Genomic DNA, 18,891 nt, shown 5'->3' on the forward strand with positions numbered 1-18,891 from the left:
AATATTAGTATAACGTAATAAAAAAATTATTTTTATTGTCTATTTACATTTTACATATTAGTTTAGCTCTTAAATGAACAACTATTTGAATCATGTTATTTAAATTGGAATAGGTAAGTCTTTTGCAACTAACATTAAAACATTTTCAGTCGTAAGTCTCCAGTTGCTAATGTTTTTTGATACAATACACCATGCTTCACCATGATGAGGTTCTGCTGCAACACACCTCTTTTTAATATCTTGTTGTACTTCTTCAGTTCCATGTAATACTTCAAATTTATAGAAATATGCCCAAGCATCACCAAAATCTGGATCAATTTTAACAGTTCTATTAAACCATTCACGACATTTTTGTAATTTACGTTCACTCCAAAATAATTTAGAAACAGCTAAAAGTACATTTACATCATGTTCACATTTTTTTAAAGCATCCACACTTTTAGTTTTACGTTGTGGTCTTGCTTCCAAGAATATGGCTTCTGACCATAATATTCCGGCATTTGGACATTCTTGTAGTGCTTTGGCCATCATTGTGTTTGCTATGTCTCTCATACCTGCTCGAAATTCTATACGTATAGCTTCCAACCATAGTTCTGGATTATGAGGATTTTTCAAACGACCTTTTTCCAACACTGATCTAGCTTTGGTTAACATTTTTCTTTTCTCATCTAATCTGGCTAACCAGATCCACAAAGGAATAGAACTAGGACATTTCTTTAATGCAGAATTAAAAGTTTCATGTGCTCTATCTACATCTCCTTGTTGTTCTTCAATCTGACCTTTCATCAACCACAATTTAGCATAATCTGGAAACTTAATAAGTGCTTCTTCGAGGATTTGTAAAGCTGTACTTAAATTGTTCAAACACCATTCAAGTTTAGCAGATTTCATCATTACTCTTGGAGTTGGGGCTGAAGCTCTGGCTTTAGATAATAAACGTCTTGCACGATCAAATTCTGAATTTTCAGACTCTAATTTGACAGCAGCAAGCCAAATTTCTTCTGAGTTTGGGTTCGCTTGAAATGCCAAAGATAAAATACCACGAGCTGCTGGTACATCACCAGCTAACCATTTTGATTTGGCTCCCATCAACCATAATACCTCAGATTTTGGACAATGAGCAACAGCTTTTTGTAACAATGTTTCTAAAGAATCTCTCGTACCATGATTTTTTTCAAAATATGCAGCTCTCAACCAAATAGACTTTTTACTCGGAAAAGCAGCTAACGAATAAGAGAAAATAGCTCTTGCACACTCATAAGCTAATTGACTAGCACATGAGTCAGCATCTTCCATCCATGTGTGTTTACGGTCTTCATCTTCTATACCATATCCGATTATAGCTTTAATAAGAGCTTGACATGTTTTTACCGAACCGCATTTTTCAGCTTCTATTGCTTCCTTAATCCATTGTTCTCTATTAATTTCGACACCATTAGCACTTAAAGAAGATATAGCGCGGTCAATGATTTTTTCAACCATATTTATATTACCGTTGGCTTCTTCTAATTTAGCAGCAGTAGTCCAAATTTGTCTGTCAGTAGGAATATTTTCACGAGCTTTATTTAAGACTTTACGTGCATTTTCATAAGTTTCTAATCGAGCCAAAGCGAGCCACAGATCAACACTAGTTGGGCAACATTCAACAGCGCGACTTAATAAGATTCGAGCATCTTCTGGATCTTCCAACTCAATAGCTGCTTTCCATAATCTAACTGAATTTGGAATATGTTCTAAAGCTTTTCTGTAAACTTTTCTTTTACCTTTAGTTTCACATTCTAAGTCAGCAGCTTTTATCCAAATACGAACTGATGTTGGAATATGTCTAACTGCTTGGGCAATAACAGCTTTAGCAGTTTCTGGAGGTTGTAGGCGAGCAGCTTCAAGCCAAAGATCTTCAGATTTTGGATTATCTTCACAACCTTTCATTATAACATTACGAGCAGCTTGAATTTTTCCTGTTACTTCCTCAAGACGAGCTGATGCTATCCAAGCTGGTGGATGATTAGGATTTGTTTCTCGAACAGACTTTAACAATAATCTAGCTTTTTTTATATCATTGATATCTCCCCCATATGTTGGGATCATACTATGTAAATCAGTCAAATAGCCTTTAGGATCAACTACAGTTTGTCCTTCAACAGAGTCTGATACTTGGTTAAGTTTTACATTCATTAAAGTATTACGAGCTTGTCCCATTTTTCGTAGATCTAAGTCTCCAGATGGAGTTAACATTCCAGGTGTAACAGTACCATGTGGATATTGACTCATAAGACCACTTCCTGAATCAATAGAAGAAGTACTTTCACCACCTAAACTTCGTGAAAGTACAGTATCTGGTAATGGTGTGAATTTTTCAGCTCTAGGATTTCTTTGTTTACGATTTCTAGCGTCACCAACTTCTGGAATATTGCGCCATTCGTCTTCACTAACCATAGTCAATCTAAAAAGTAATAAATTTTTAGGAAAAACAGTATTTAAATATTATGTGATGCATAGCACCAAAAGACCTTAACTAAATTTAGCATTAAAATTGATTTATTTTAGAATACATAATTTAATACAAGGTTAAAACAAAATTATACCCATCCTTATTGTCTGCTAGATAGTATCATAAAATTTAATTGAGCATTAAAATTAGAATATTAATTTTATAGTTAGTACTGGAATACTGAACTAAAAAAGGGAAAAATTCCTAACATTATTGGTCAATGATACCTATGCGAGTTAAATGTTTTGGAATTGCACCATTATTATATAAATGTATGCAAGTATATACAGGCTGCCCCGCGAGAAATTACCCAATGCGATATTTCACGGATTAATGGAGATATTTAAATTCTGGTTTTGTTATAAGACTCACAATTATTTCATTATTTAATTTATTATAATGTTTTGGTAAAAAAGTTAAAAAATATATTTTTTTATTTATTTCAAATATAATTAAAATATCCGTTTTGTAGTTTATTTTTCTGAAAATTTTGACATTTCAAAATTTTATTTTCATTTGTTTCCTAATTTTTAATATTTTTTCTAGTTTTGAAGAAACAAAATATGAATATAACTAGGCACACTGAAAGTGTTCAGCCAACAGTAAGAGAACAAGTGCGGCATGGCGGGTGACATGATTGATAACACTATGGTGTTACATAATTCACAATTTTTCTTGAAACTAAAAAAAAGGAAATTAATGAAAATACAATTTTGAAACGTTAATATTTTCAGAAAAATACACTCTACAAAATGACTATAGTACATTTTTTTAGAAATAATTTAATAAAAAATGTATTTTTTAGATTTTTTACCTAAACATTAAAATAAATTAAAATAGGTATGAAATAATTGTAGTTCTTATCCATGTGAGTCTTATAACAAAACCAGAATTTTGATATCTCCATTATTTTGGGAGATATTGCAATGGGTAAATCCTTGGGAGACACCCTGTATATTGTACATATATTAATTTACCCTCTTTTCAAGTCACTGAATTGTTGTTGAATCTTTGGTCGTTCTTGCCGATACTTCTCTAATTCTTCTTTTAATCGTTTCTCTCTGTATTCTTTACGTTTTTCATCCATTCGTTTATCAATTTCTTCATAAATCATATCTGCTTCTTCATCATCTTTGTCATATGGATCCTTACTGAACAAGGAACCACCATAGCCGCTGAATTCATCGTAGTTGGAGTCATTCAAATCCTCATCATCATCTTCTTCTTCATCTTTTTTTTTTTTTTTGGTGGGTGGTGCATGTCGATCATCTGAAACATCATTGGCATCTCGTGCTGGACCAATATCAGACCGTGTTGTAAATCCTGTGGCTCCTCGACCAACACCGGCGACATATCCAAGAGGTGCAGGAATACCGATAAAATGTTTTTTTACCTTACTCACTAATGCGGCTGGTGGTGCAGCCATTATAATAATTTAATATTAGAATGAAATATAATTTTATTCTATCAACGAACAAACAGAATTTAGATAATTAGATTTCAGTAGGTACCTTAAATTTTTAAGTTTACTTAATTCTTACAATTTATTACTTTTCAATGAATTTAACTATATAGTATATACTATGTAGTATATTAATATTATATATAGTGTAGTATCTTCTATCAAGTATCTTGTAATGTTGACTATTGTTGTTGATAAAATAACCAACTATTGTTTTTCCCCCATGAATAAGGCTTTTTTCCATGACTATTTAACCTTGAATAATATTGAAGAGTTTATCCACAGAATATTTATAAAGTAAGTACTTTATATATCTGTGAGTTTATCATTATAATTCATTGTATTTTTCATCTGTAAGAATTATGGTTAGGTTATCCGTTATCTCTATTCCCTAAACTAATTCATGGTGTTATTGCGGGTTTTTCCTTCTTTAAAATTCGTTGTGACTTGTTTCGGCGAATCGATAGCGATTGCCGATTATCACTATTCACTAGTTCACTACAACTGTTTAATCCGTTATTAATATTTAACGTTCTTTGCTATTGTGAATGAAGCTCTTGGACCTTGGTTTCTCTTAGATAGATTTGGCTGTTGGTATTGAGCACGTTTTTGTATTTATTGTTCAAGTAATAATTCCACATTTTCGTCAACGGAAACGGATCTTCTTTATTATGTAAGTCACTAATAATTTTTACCAACAAGTAATTAGCTTTAAAATTAGTGTATTGAATTGTCTTATTTATACATAATTGATACCACAATTATTAAACATGTGCTTTTGTCGTTCATAAATTTAATTTTCAATTTTTTTTTTGATGACCATGATCACAATAATATTGGTTAAATTTAAAAGGATGATTCCAAAAATATATTGTACATGGCGAACAACCAGGCTTGGTTTTTTTTTGAGATTTTTTTACTATTTAGCGAACTTTTTCCTTAACATTGTACACATCAATTCGCATTGATATAAAATGATGGATAGGTAGATACATCTATCCAATTATACGATGAAAAGAATATCATTACAATTAAATGTATTTATCAATTTAATGATTGATATGTTAGTGCTCATCTATTAATTAGGGTTATCGGAATAAAAATCCTCAGACTACAATATTACTCACAACATGAAAATGATTTTAATATTGAGTTACAAATAGGTATATTATACTTCATTCTAAATATTAATATATTTAATAATATTATGAACAATTTTGAATCAATTCTTAATATATGAGGGGTAGAAATCCAAAACTCGTCTAAAACGTATTACCTATTGCCATAATTGAAAAAATCGAAATAGACATTGATTATTATGGAAAAAACATTGAGAAATCGATTGATTGGTGTCGTCAAAATAGATCAAAATGTACTGTTTCCCAGTCAAATCATTTTCATGCGTGTAATAATGTAATCTGAAGATTTTTATTCTAGGATTCATAAACTAGTTTTCTGTATTATTTTGCTATAGGTGTGCTCACTAATTTTTTAAAATATATTGTTATCATTATTATTATATTTGAATAGGCGTCTGCATATTACCTGTTTAAAAGAAAAAATTATTAATAAAGATTATTCGTAGGTGGATGGTATTTACTAACATTTTATTAAGTTACTATTATAATAGTAATATTAGGCTTTACCCAATTAAAATTAGGTGTATGGTGAGAAACAATAAAAATATAGGTAGGTACCTCTTTATTTTTAATTTTATTTCCCGTTTTATTTTCACACTAAAACATTTGACAGTTAAAATTATGGTCAACAATTATAAAATCTAAAATACTAATAAAAACTTTGTTATGGTATTAATAATTGTTTAACTGGCCTAAATTTGATTTGTATTACATGTATTCAAATTGATAAAAAAAAAAAACATTAACTTATGAAACAATTAGTGGCTTATGATGAAAAAATTGTTCTGTTTTGTAATATATATAAATAATTGTGCATTGGTTAGTATTCTGTAATTTCAGATACCACAAAAACCTATCAGGGCATTAACTTTTAACCTTGCTTTTAACATTCAATTTGATTGGTGCTTCCATCAGTTTTGGTTAGGGCTACTTATAAAACTACTAGTGTTATTTAAAATTAAATTAAATATCATATTAATTGGCAAATCTAATTTATGAATTAATGCTTATACATTGGTAACTTAAGATTTCAAAAATACATGTATCAAATTGAATCATTGATATACATATTAAGTGATTGGAAATATTAGCTGAACATTTCAATTACAATAAAATGAGTGTGTTTTGACTGTCATTGCCATGAGACAATGCTTGTGGTCACATTTCTACAAGCCACTCTTTATTTTCAGTATCATGCATTTATTGTTCTATATAGTCCAACACCACTTGAAAGTTGTAACCTTCCATTGACAAATAAATGTTTTTTAATACCCTTTGCTCGTATGGCAAATTACTGGCAAGTTGTGACTGATATTATTCATAAAAATTATAGACACTTTCTCATGGCATTCAATGTACTAAATGTTTTCATAAAAAAAAAATATAAATTTCAAATAAATAATAAAACATATATACCTATCTCTTTATGATAAATTATGAACAGTTAATTATTCTTATTTACGCTAATGTATTATGTAGAATCAAAAATGTATAAATACATAATAATTGGTTATTGTCCAATTATATTACATAATTAGTATCATAGATTAGAATAGTAACTGGTTAGTATGTTATTTAAATATAGATTAACAGATTTAATGTCTGATCTATTTTATGGTGACTCTCATTATCTTAGATAAAATAATCCATAAAATGCTAGTTAAAATACATAAAATAACTGCTATCCACCCCATATTTACACTCCAGCCTAATGAGTATATTCTAGCAGTCAGTAACTGTTCCCAAAACTGCATTGTTTGACACATATTTCCACCAGCATTGATCATACCATCTATAAGTGCTAGTGTTTGATAGCAATTATTCTGGCTATAAGTTTTTCTTGAATGATGTTTATTGTGCATTATTCCCAAGGTAAACAAACCAAAAGTTGCTATAAAATAACAATAATAATGATTTTACATCATATACTAGGTTATTACTTGTTTCAAAAAAGTTAAAAGTACCTATTTGAGAACATTTTTTTATTATTATAAAGTGTTCCTTTATTATGTTTAGATTTAAATTTTATGGTAAATTTAGGTTTGACAGATAACTGCTCATACTCTGTCATATTCAAATGTTTATTGCATAGTTTGACATCTTATAAACAAGAAATTGTGCATCATAGGATAAACAATCTATTATGGTTAATCTAAAATAAAAAATTATTAGGTGTTAAAGTAAATATTGCATCAATGAGTAACATCAATCATAACATTTTGTGTTTTTCGATAATGTTGTATACCTGAGTACTTCAAAATTATTTTGATTATTTTTTTGTTTCAGCATTGTCTAAAACTTTATTTATATTTAAAAAAAAAAACTATTAACTATTTTCACTTAAATTGTAGTGAATTTTGGTTTATAATGTTATAATTTTGGTTGTATCTAAGTAGACGCATATTTAAAAAGAATTTGACTGAAAAAATAATCAAACAAATTTCAGGTTTCTATATTTCAGAATTACCATAATAGATTGCTTATTCTAATATTCACTATATATGATTTGTAAAATTAAAATTACAATCATCATTTGCAGTATGACAGAACTTTTTAGTATATCTATCCTAAAATTTACCAATATTCATACTTAAATCATAAATCATGTTCATTCTTAGGATTCTTGTATATTATTTAATATTTTATAACTTAATTTTCATATAAAATGTATAAGCTAGATATTAACAATTAACTAATAATTACCTGCTAGTAAATACATCACCGCAGTAATTAACATAGCACTTATTTGATGACGAAAAATAGAAAAAAGTCCAATCAATGTTGCAGTAATGACTATTATAATGCATACCAATGCACATGATATTGACATATTTTGCATTCCTTAAACATAATAGGTAATTAAAAAATTATTACATAACAGTTTGATAGGTAATTGAAATTATTATAGAATATTATTTTTTAATGAATTTATCTTTGTTTCTATTACTGTTTAAAAAAAAAAAAAATATTAGATAGCCTACATATTATTTAATGTTAAGAACTATTCTTAATGAATTATGATGTATTATTTAAATTCTATTTGGTAACTGAATCAAAATTCTCAATAACCTTTGTATAGAAAAAAATTATTGTAGCATTCAAACAACCATCTTTCATTTTTAAGTTTAATAAATTGATTTATTTCTTATTTTTTCAGGTAAAACTTATAAATAAAACAAATATTTTAAGACAGTTTTAGTTAATATGTGTTGATGATAATAATCTGGCTATCAATATTGAATCATAATAAATAAAAAATTTAACTTATGTAATCAAAAAGACAAATTTGTCAATATGGCATATATAATATAATATACCTATAATAACTATTAAAATATATTAGAATATTTAAAGTCAATATGCAATCGTAATATTAAACTCTAAATAGTATGAACTGAATAAATTTAATTTCTTTTACGTAGCCGGTTTAAAAAAACATGACATCAAATTATCCATTTATGAATCAACAATTTTTTTTTTCTTAAGTTACATTACAGTTACAAAACTGTTTTAATTATCAAAGCAGAGTTTTACTTAAGTAGTATTAAATAATACTTTACTATTAAATAATTTAATCTAGAAAATAATGATAGTATGACTATTGTATGTTAACTGTATTTCACATATAAATAGACATATGGGCCTCCAACCATGATTATGCTACTTACTGCTCAGGATTTACGTAATATATTTTACTTTTATTTACAAAAATTAACAGATATGAAAAGGTAACTGATAAGAAAGTGCCAAATGGGTTTTGCCTTGATATAGGTATTAAGTGGATCACTAATGGTTGTGTTAAATTTGAATTCAATGGTACACCACTATAAACCAAAAAGGAATATGATTTATATATTTTTATATTGCAATTAAACTATTAAAGGTATTTGGTTTACTACTAGTATTACACGGTTGATTATATATCACATTATGTTATTATTATTATATTGTATTTTTAGTCAATACCTATAAAGAGGTATTTAAATACATTAAATTCAATCAAAATGTCATTGTGTACTGTAAGATGTCTAACATTCTTATATTCTTTAATTATTGAGCTGTAATAGTATTTTTACTCAAAACTGATAAAAAAAAAATTTACATATTTGAATATTATGTCACAAATAATGTTTTTGAATTACAACAAAATTACTTAGATAAATTGTTTGAAATTGGACATTTTTAAGTGAAAAATGTATTTTTAAGTTATTGCAATTTTGAAAATTTAGCTGAAAAATGTTAACACAAACATTTGATGGAAATTTCAAGTTCTATATTAAAAAGTGAATTACACAAAAAATAAATTATTTTATTAAAAACAGGTTTTACGAAAAAATTATGGTTTTCCATTAGTTGTTTACTTTTGACCCTCCCCCAATTCTAGTACCAATTAGATTAATTTTCCTACTGCTGAGTAGCGGTATGTTATAGCACAAAAATTCTTGTGCTGGAATTAAAAAGCATTTTTTCTACTCTTTGTAATTGTACAACAATACATTCATCACAACGCTTAGAATCTAAATTAGTACCTATATTGAGTACATCCCGCATGTGTTGTCTCTGTCTTACAATAGCGTAATAGAAATTTACGCTCAGGCTCAGCAGATTTAGTTTAGCTCCGTTAGTTTAAAAATTATAGTAAATTTTGACCTCTTATAAAATTTGAAGGTAAGAACGTTATCTGCGTTCGTATATTTGGTTTTTATGATAGTTCAATTTTTTTGCAAGTTTTGCATATACAAAATATAGCGTAAACATGCACTTAAACACTGTTTTTGCCTTTCAATTTTATAAGAAATAAATTCACTTCAAATTTTTATTAACGGAGCTAAACTTGATCTACTGAGCGTAAACTTACTATGTTACGCACTTATAAGGTGCCTACATACTGGTGTGGCGTCCTCTTAAACGTACAACAAAAAGTAAATTTTCGTTTTATGGTTTTAATAATGTGCTCTAAGTTTTGATTTTAAAGTGAATTAGCTTATCATGAAAATTCAGTTGAGAAAATTATTTGTGTTCTCTCATTAGCATTTTACGATTTAATAATGTTAAAGTGAATTATGAACATTTTCAAATATTAATGTTGTACGTATGAAGATTTGCAAATAATTTTATATCTATTTTTTGGTTTTTTAAATCTTCAATTTGTAAATCTTTATTTCAAATTATATTTAAGATTCGTCATTAGTTGTTTAATGTTTATACAATCATACTATAATAAAAAATCTAATAAACTATTCAAAAATTCTTTTTTATTGACATTTGAAAATAAACTTTGACGAAATTAAATATTTTGAAGAAGAAAAGCAATTTTAGTTATTTTGTTTTAATTTAAAAATATTATTCTGGGAAATTAACGTATATTTTTAAATTTTATACACACATTTGGTGAAGCAATATTTTGACAAAAATTAGTCCAGACTACAGTCTATTGCTAATTATTGTAAAATAAATTAGTAAATTACCTTTCAGGAGACGTTACACTAACATTTTTTGTCTCAGTCACTTATAAGAAGTGCGTAACAAATTTTACACTCAGCGGATCACGATTGGCTCCGTTGATAAAATGTATTTACAAATATAGTATGACAAACCGTCTGTTATAAAAATCTTTTCGTATGCGATAATTTTATATTATTGGATTTTAATTTAACACATATCTTTGAGTGATTTATACTTTAGAGACAAAGTTCACTCAATACCCAAATTCCAGTTGAGTGACTACTTACTAATATGTTCAATAGGTACTCAAAAGTAGTGATTGAAATTAATGTTTAATATATTGTCTAAATCTTAAATATGTAAAATTATTAAATTTGGTCCTAAAAACCGCAAAAATTATTTGAAATATTATACGATTATTAATGTGTAAAATTAAAATTAATTTATAAAAATATGAGCTAAACAACAATTTCATGTATAGTTTGTTTGCGTGATTAAATGTACAAGAATACCAATTAAAGCATGATATTTATTTATAAACATAATATAATAAATACGTATATATATTATATTGTATGTAGGTTAGGTATAAGTCTAAGAGTAATAATAGCGTGACTAATTTACTTTACTATTTTATTCATTTAACGATTTTTTTTTTTTGTATAAAGCAATATAATAAATTCAAAATTGTATTAAGTTATACATATTATTATTATTTTTAGGGTTGTGAATACCCTATAAATCTCTAAAAATGTAAATAATTTACTTAGAAATTCACTTAATTTTTTATTTTATTCATAGTTTAACCAAAAAAATAAAATTTAATTAAAAAATTACAAGGCTGAAACGTTTCTATTTTTTTACGTAAACTATCTGAAAAAGGAATTATTGTTCAACTTTCTGTTGTCGTTCTTGATTTTTACATCGTACAGATCCGTTGGAAAAATAACAAATTGGAGGATGCTAAACACGCATGTGTTATCTCCTTTTTACAAACGTACACGGCAAAATTGTTTTGTGCGTTTTTATTTTTTAGACCTCAATATTCAAAAAAGTTCTTATTATATCTAAGTTAATTTCAAACTTGAATACATTTTTTTGTTATAGCAGTACAAAATTTTAATATTAATCCTTGTAGTGTTAAATTTCCTAAAAGAGCTAAAACCCTTTAAATGCTTAAAAAGATGACCTAAACATAATATAATATCAAAAAAAAAGAGGGTAAGTCGTGGATGTCGCTCTGCTGTACAGTAGGTTACAAGTGGGTTACTGTAATGAATGGAATTAAATTTGAATCCAATAATATTATATCATTGTATGCGAAAAACGATTCTGAGCGGAAACGGTTTATCTGTTTAGGATATAATAATATATCTATAAAGATTATCAAATATTTTAAAATCTTAGATTTTAAAAGAAAAACTTTTATGAATTTCTATCTAAGATAATTTGAACATTGCCATAATTTTTTACGTATTTAGTCGAAATTTGAACTTTAAATGCTTATAAAAGAAAATCGTGGCTATATGCGTTTTTAATATTTTTTAACTGCTGTCGTAGCAATGTGTAAAAATGTCTCTGTAAACACCTCAAAACTAATCAAAATATTTGAAAAATCTTATCAAATATAGAAAATGCCTCTATATAAACATTCAGTGAAAATTTCAAGTATATCTGCGGTTATTTGTTTTAGAGTTATACCAAAATAAGAATCGCTAAATAAGAAATCTATTGAAAATCCAATGTTGTAAAAATTTAAATTTCAAATGCTCGTGAAAATTTATTTTAAATTTCAGGTGGACATTTTTTTGTGATAAAGATTGACACTTCTTGGATTTAAAAAGATAATTTTTATGAATTTCTAGCTTAAAATGATTTGTGAATTTTCGTGATTTTTACGCATTTTGTTAAAATTCAAACTTTAAATGCTTATAAAAAAAATTGTGACCAAATTTATTTTATTTTTCAACTGCTATTGTTACAATATGTTAGGAGCTTTGTATTAAATTTCCAAGCTTTTTTACCCAAAAAATCGATTTTTATCGATATTAATTTAAAAAAATAAATAATCGTAAATTGCAGATGCCTATAAATATTTCAACTTACGTCGAAATTTTTCTGAAAATTGCATGGTGGATAGAATATACTTCAAATATTCAGTGAAAATTTCATGTATCTATGGTCATTTATTTTAAAGTTAATTCAAAAACCATAATCCATTTTGTCGAAAACTGATTGTGCGTAAAATTTCCCGTTTTTCTCTTAATTTTAAATTTATTTATCCCGATTATTTAGAAATGAGTTTTACTTTTGACCCCCTAAGTACCAACTAGATTCACTTTCTGATCGAACAAGGTACTGATGTCGAAAATCGAAGCACTTTTACTGTCCCAAAACGTGATGACTGACACAAAAAAAAAAAAAAATTAAAAAAAGGCATCATGGTAAAATCAATACATTCTTCACCCCGCTCAGAATCTAAAAATTCGATTAAAACTTATTATTATCATTTTAAAATACATAAAACATATTTTGTATAAAATAAGCATCGTTAGGTAGCCCTAAATATTATTTATTGTATGGCTCAAGATTAGATAATAATGTAGTTAATTCACTTAAAATGTGATAACTAGTATTCCGTCATATTATTATTATACTTACTATGATGCCAGTCTGGTTTGAAATACTCTTCTGGGGGTTCTTCAGCTAAATAATTCACACACTTGGGTAGCACCGTTCGCATTTTATTATTTATTTCTTGGTACAATTGTATTAACTGATCTTCTGAAAATTAATAAATTATACATTCTGAGACATTTTTAGATTTATAATTTTGAATTTAAATGATTAATTTATTGACTTTATTTTGTGTTGCATATTTTTAATATACTATTTACAAAACTTTTATAATTTGAATGCATCACACCGTAATTAAAAAAATCTGAAATAAAAATGTTACAAAATATATTTGTATTATTATATATATTTACTTTGCGGCAGACATTCAACTGTAATTCATACGTCTTAAACTAGCATTAAAATAATTATTTTACCCATAAAAATGAAAAACTTAATTGATACTAACATTTTTATTTTAAATTTCTGATTTTAAGTACCTAAAGTGATCTAAATAGTTAAATGTATTGATGTTGCAGTGAGGTAGCATATTTTTTTCAGAAAAATAAATTTATCAAATGGTTAACTCTTGGTCTGCATTTAAATCTATTATATTTACACTGCGAATATCATGCAGCGTAATTGCTTCATAATTATGATTAATTATATTAATTTATTATATTATATTAATATATACTATAATATAATAAACTGCATAATTTCTATTAATATTAACTCGTAATAATGAAATAATGCTATAATAGCCATCCAGATTTATTTCATTATTACAATAATTGTATTTTTTCGGTTTAACAAGTAATAAAATATATAAATTGTTTAAAATCCCCGATATTCTAAAACCTTATTAAGAAATAATAAAAAGGATTGTATACAAATCCATTAGGTGGCGCCATTCTGTCCTGTCCTAAGTTCCATTCCTCGTTTGTTTTAATGCTTAAAATGTATACGTACGTGTTGTAGTTGGAATTGTTAAAAGTACCTGTTAGAGAGATACATAAAGTCCAAATTCCACTGTACATTGGTACAAGTATAACTGTTGTTTCTCCCGTTTGATATAATAGTGGTTGTATGTCGTAAAAATCTGTTTGGTGGTATTGATTTACTGTAGCCAAATCTAATAAGGCATCTCCATTATTTGCTGGTGATGGTTTTATATCATTAATTGTAATTTTTAATGCATTTCCATTTACTAGCCATTCAGTATTTACGTTATTAAACCATTTGGACGATGTATTCTGTGTTTTCAAAACTGATATTGCCTTAAAAAATATACATTTATATTTTATCGTAGGTACATTTTTCTAAATTAGTTTTTGTTGAGTTCTCAAAACCTTACTTCTTGAAAATCCCATTCTATATTTTCCCAATGATTGGTCCAAATAGATGTGCATAACATAAGTGTTGTACATGATGAAAGTATGAGCGTAACCGTGAGGAAAAGTGTAAGTGGTTGTATCAATAAACTCTGCGATTCCGTTGGCCAATAGTGAACCGTCACAGTATCCATGTTCTATATAATTAAAAACTACGTTAATAATATTAATTGTTTACAGTGGTGTAATTACCGGGGGGGGATTTGGGTGTCGTATCCTCCCCATGACCTTTTTTTTTAAGAGCATACCTACTACATACCTATGTACTTCATTATCTAATATTATTTTTTTTTTATATATATATAAATGTATATATTGAAATCAAATACCTCGGCGAATTAATATTATTATAAATAGCCTATATTTTATACTTTATAGAAATAATACAAAAAAAAACAAATCCTTTATGCTAGTTGTACATAATTACTTCATACCTATATAGTTCGTTTTAAATGCAGCCACGCAAGTTTATAAGTATCATTATTGCAATATGAATATGTTTTGTGTAAGTTTTGAGTTTGTTTATGCATTGTGTAGTGGTACAAAAATAAACCACCGAGCAGTAAAGTATTATTTTATCGTGGATCGACGACGATCGAAAGAATATTGTCATATCTTATCCTATCCTAATATTTTTCCGTAGTCCTATTGAACTAAAAATAACTTATCGATTTGTACACTTAATCGGAATTTATTCCATGTCTCATGGGTACATAAATATATTACTCTGAATTCTGAAAGGTGCTTATAATAAATACTTTTTATTTTTTTTATGGGGGGGGTATAGCCGTATAGGTAAAATGTTAAAATATTTTATCCCCCCCCCCCCCACTAACATTGCCAAATTACGCCACTGATTGTTTAATATAAATAGTTATTTTTCACAATTTAAGTGATATTTCTCAGACATTTATATTTCAAATAGTCGGTTACGTTATATATATAACCCGCGAGAGAGCTATAATGGAATATTGTATTTTTATTTTAAAATGTATTAAAATTCACAAATGTCTTATTATTTTTTTATCACGATGTCGTTACTATATTAATACGTCTTTATTCTACTTAAACAATTACGTGTTGGTATACGACATTTAATAACAACAGAAATATTAGGTACACTGTTATATAGATTTCGTTTCTTTACATAATTTTTACTTATTAAAATAAGTACCTACATATACATATTTACTTTACTTATTTAATGTTCTTACTGTTTTGTGATGTACTGTATATTTTATAAAGATTGTTGCATAATATTAATTGTTTTACATATTTTGTTGTTTCATTAAATAAACTGTTATTTCCATTTTAAAGTGTTAATTAGGAGTAAAACTTTTTGTTGTAGATTTAAAATATATATATATATATATTTCATTATACCAATTTAGGATATACTTTGGACTTGTGGTTTCTAAATACTCCGTAAAACTATGTTTAAAACATAGTCTAATTTCATATTATTGCTCAATTAAACACAAAAACCATTGATACTTTTGTTAAGATTTGAAATATAGATAACTTAAAAATATAAAATATTACAATTCATTAATAAAATAATGTTCGCTCTTCAGAGTTGCATTGCAATATTTTGGTTTAAAAAATTGATTTATAATAATATAAAAAACATAAATGATGAAATCTTATTAAAATAAATACTTACTGTATATTAAAGTAATTTTATAATAAATAGTTTAAAATCCCAAAATCCCGTCCAGACCAAAGAGAAATTTATCGGAAACCTGTATTTCCGAAATTGTCAGCGTCAATGTCAAAAACATGTTTCTGACATATTTTTTGTTCTGGACCAGGCCAATGCTTAATTATTTTATGTGCGAATACCCGATTTTATCATAAGCTTGTAACTAATAAACTTAATACGTGTACTAATATTAATATTATTTGTTGATAAACTCAAAATAACTATACATGTATTATAATTTATGGTTTTAAATGTTCGAAATGTACGTCTAATTTTTAAAGTTTTTTAGCGTGCTTGAAATGAACAATATTTATGAAAAACGCGGCCTTACCATTTAATATAATATCGTAATTATTAATGAATATATTTGACGTAGATGTAAGTCTGTGTTAGTCCAAATATGAAATGTGCTCCAGATAATAATTTTTAGAACTACAAAACCACACGACTACTAAGCAATAATCATGAATATATAGGTGCTGAGTAGACTGTTAGACTCCAGTGTGCGTGAAAGCAGTAAAGCACGTTTGCCCCGATCTATAATATCTAGAACTGGGGTATAAAGGGCGCCAAGCAAGCTCTAAACATTCTCGCTACAAGTATTGCCAACATAAAAAATAATGTTTACCAGATAAAAGTATTGTACTGGTCTGGACATTTTTAACGTACATTACACGCTGGATTAAAAACAGTACACCGCTTAACTTTTTAATTTTATGTTACTTATATTTTCTAGATGTGTTTAAATCGTAATAACATTTTTAATAATTTAACAAGCTTAAATTAAATAATTTCCTAAAAGTGATGAATAATGTCAAATGTTATTAAATAGGTATATGAAATAATTATTAGGTATTCATTCTTAAAAATATATATGTTTTTATAAATAATTTTAATAATATGTTAAGCATTGAATTATTATATATTATGTAACTTGTTATAAGACAAATTTCACCAATAATCACTAAATATATATTAAAAAATGTCTATTTAGATCAAAATGCCTTCTGAAGTGGTACAAAAAGAAGCTGAGGTTGGTGTCGAAGAGAAAACTATTATTGGAAAAATAGAGACAAAAGAAAATGGTTCTCAAAAATCCAAAACAGAAGAAATTCAAACAGTTGAAAATCCAGAAGAATTATCTGAAAGTGAAAACAAAGAAAACGAGGAACCTACTGTTGAAGATATTGAGTTGCAAAAAAAACGTGCCGATCAACTTTTAACTGATGGTAAACGTCATTTAATTATTAAAGACTTTCAAGTAGCTGTTGATGTTTTAAGTGAAGCGTGCAGTCTTTTTGGAACTATCTATAGTGAATTGGATGAAAAATGTGCAGAGGCCTATTTCAACTATGGTTGTGCCCTTCTTGAGCTTAGTAAAAATCAAACAAGTCCTGTCGGACTAGAAGAAAAAGACGAAGAAGAAAATGACGGAGAGACTTCCTCTGAAGAAATAGATTCAAGTAATATGACAAATGATGATAGTAAAAAATACTCTATATCTATTGTCACTGACGAAGTTGAAGAAAAAGAAACAGGCAATGTTGATGACACTGAAAAAGAAGAAGAATCAACTGAAAACAAAAAAAATCTACCAGATAAAACATCAGTTGTTAAAAAAGATGATGAAGTTGAAGGACAATCCACTGAAAAAGATTTGTCTGTTGATGATCTTGAAGGACAATCCTCTGAAAAAGAAGAGATGGCTGTTGATGGTGCTGAAAAGCCAGATGAAGATGTTGGTGAAGATGATGTAAATGATTTACAAATAGCTTGGGAAATGCTTGACTTGGCCAAAGTGATTTATAAAAACAAAGATACTGAAGAATCAAAACTCAAACTTGCTGAAGTATTAATGAAATGTGGAGAAGTAAGCATTGAAGATGAAAAATTTGAAACAGCTATTCAAGATATGACAGAATCCTTGGAAATCCGAAGGTAAGTTATTGTTTTTAAAAATTACAAGAAAAATAAAATAATAAGTTATATTTTTGTAGGTTATTATTACCAGAGGACAGTCGTATCATTGCTGAAACTTTATTTCAATTAGGCATAGCGCAGGAGTTAGGAGGAAGCGGTGAGCAAGCAATTGAGTTGCTAACAGAAGCAGCTGCTGTTTTGAATCAAAAAATTAAATCTTTGGAGAGTATGAATGATGACAGTGAAATAATCCAAGCAGAAATTGTTGAAGTTAAATCTATTATTCCTGAGATACAAGAAAAGATTTTAGATATCAAAGAACGTAAAAAGGCTGCTGTAAGTGCTTTGTTGGCAGCTGTAGGTGCTTCTTGTAACGTACCTACAACAAATGGTGAAGCATCATCAACAATCAAACAGGCATCCAACATTAGCCATTTGGTACGTAAAAGACCTAAACAGGAGGAAACTGCAGATGCAGCTCCGAACAAGGTTCCTAAACTTGATGAATCCTCAAATGCCAAACAATAATTTGGAACCTATACATTTATTTAATTTATTTTTATTTTCCTCCAGTTTTAATCATTGGTTTAATTTTTATTTTTTAACATTCAAAATTAAGTACCTTTGTATTTTAATTAATTAAGTGAATTATTTTTGTATTTTTTTTTCTTTAAATTAAGGTTATCATAACATGCAAATAAAAATCAAGACTGTCTTATTTA

General features: G+C 27.3%; 3 protein-coding genes across 4 annotated transcripts; 1 reads left to right on the forward strand and 2 right to left on the reverse strand.

Moving 5' to 3' along the window:
• Positions 1-15: 15 nt before the first annotated feature.
• Positions 16-4,075, reverse strand: Prp6 (pre-mRNA processing factor 6). Its single transcript, XM_015522077.2, has 2 exons — positions 3,469-4,075; positions 16-2,443 (listed from the first exon to the last, which is right to left on the reverse strand). Exons 1-2 carry the CDS (start codon positions 3,915-3,917, stop codon positions 100-102), a joined length of 2,793 nt encoding a protein of 930 aa, XP_015377563.1. The 5' UTR covers positions 3,918-4,075; the 3' UTR covers positions 16-99.
• A 222-nt stretch (positions 4,076-4,297) lies between these two features.
• Nasp (Nuclear autoantigenic sperm protein) lies at positions 4,298-18,891 on the forward strand. The gene is made up of 3 exons (XM_089221179.1): positions 4,298-4,626; positions 17,244-18,187; positions 18,247-18,891. Exons 2-3 carry the CDS (start codon positions 17,250-17,252, stop codon positions 18,695-18,697), a joined length of 1,389 nt encoding a protein of 462 aa, XP_089077305.1. The 5' UTR covers positions 4,298-4,626; positions 17,244-17,249; the 3' UTR covers positions 18,698-18,891.
• On the reverse strand, positions 6,541-16,785 carry LOC107167034 (uncharacterized). 2 transcript variants are annotated; one of them, XM_089221180.1, is made up of 6 exons: positions 16,581-16,785; positions 14,511-14,684; positions 14,154-14,433; positions 13,199-13,318; positions 7,796-7,933; positions 6,541-6,983 (listed from the first exon to the last, which is right to left on the reverse strand). In XM_089221180.1, exons 1-6 carry the CDS (start codon positions 16,581-16,583, stop codon positions 6,700-6,702), a joined length of 999 nt encoding a protein of 332 aa, XP_089077306.1. In that variant the 5' UTR covers positions 16,584-16,785; the 3' UTR covers positions 6,541-6,699. The 2 variants fall into 2 exon arrangements, with proteins under 2 accessions (XP_089077306.1, XP_015371407.2); XM_015515921.2 differs by having other exon boundaries at positions 13,199-13,321.

This window comes from Diuraphis noxia, unplaced genomic scaffold (assembly GCF_037042655.1).
Source record: "Diuraphis noxia isolate RWA-SAM2 unplaced genomic scaffold, SU_Dnox_SAM2 contig0002, whole genome shotgun sequence".
Taxonomy (NCBI): Eukaryota; Metazoa; Arthropoda; class Insecta; order Hemiptera; family Aphididae; genus Diuraphis; species Diuraphis noxia.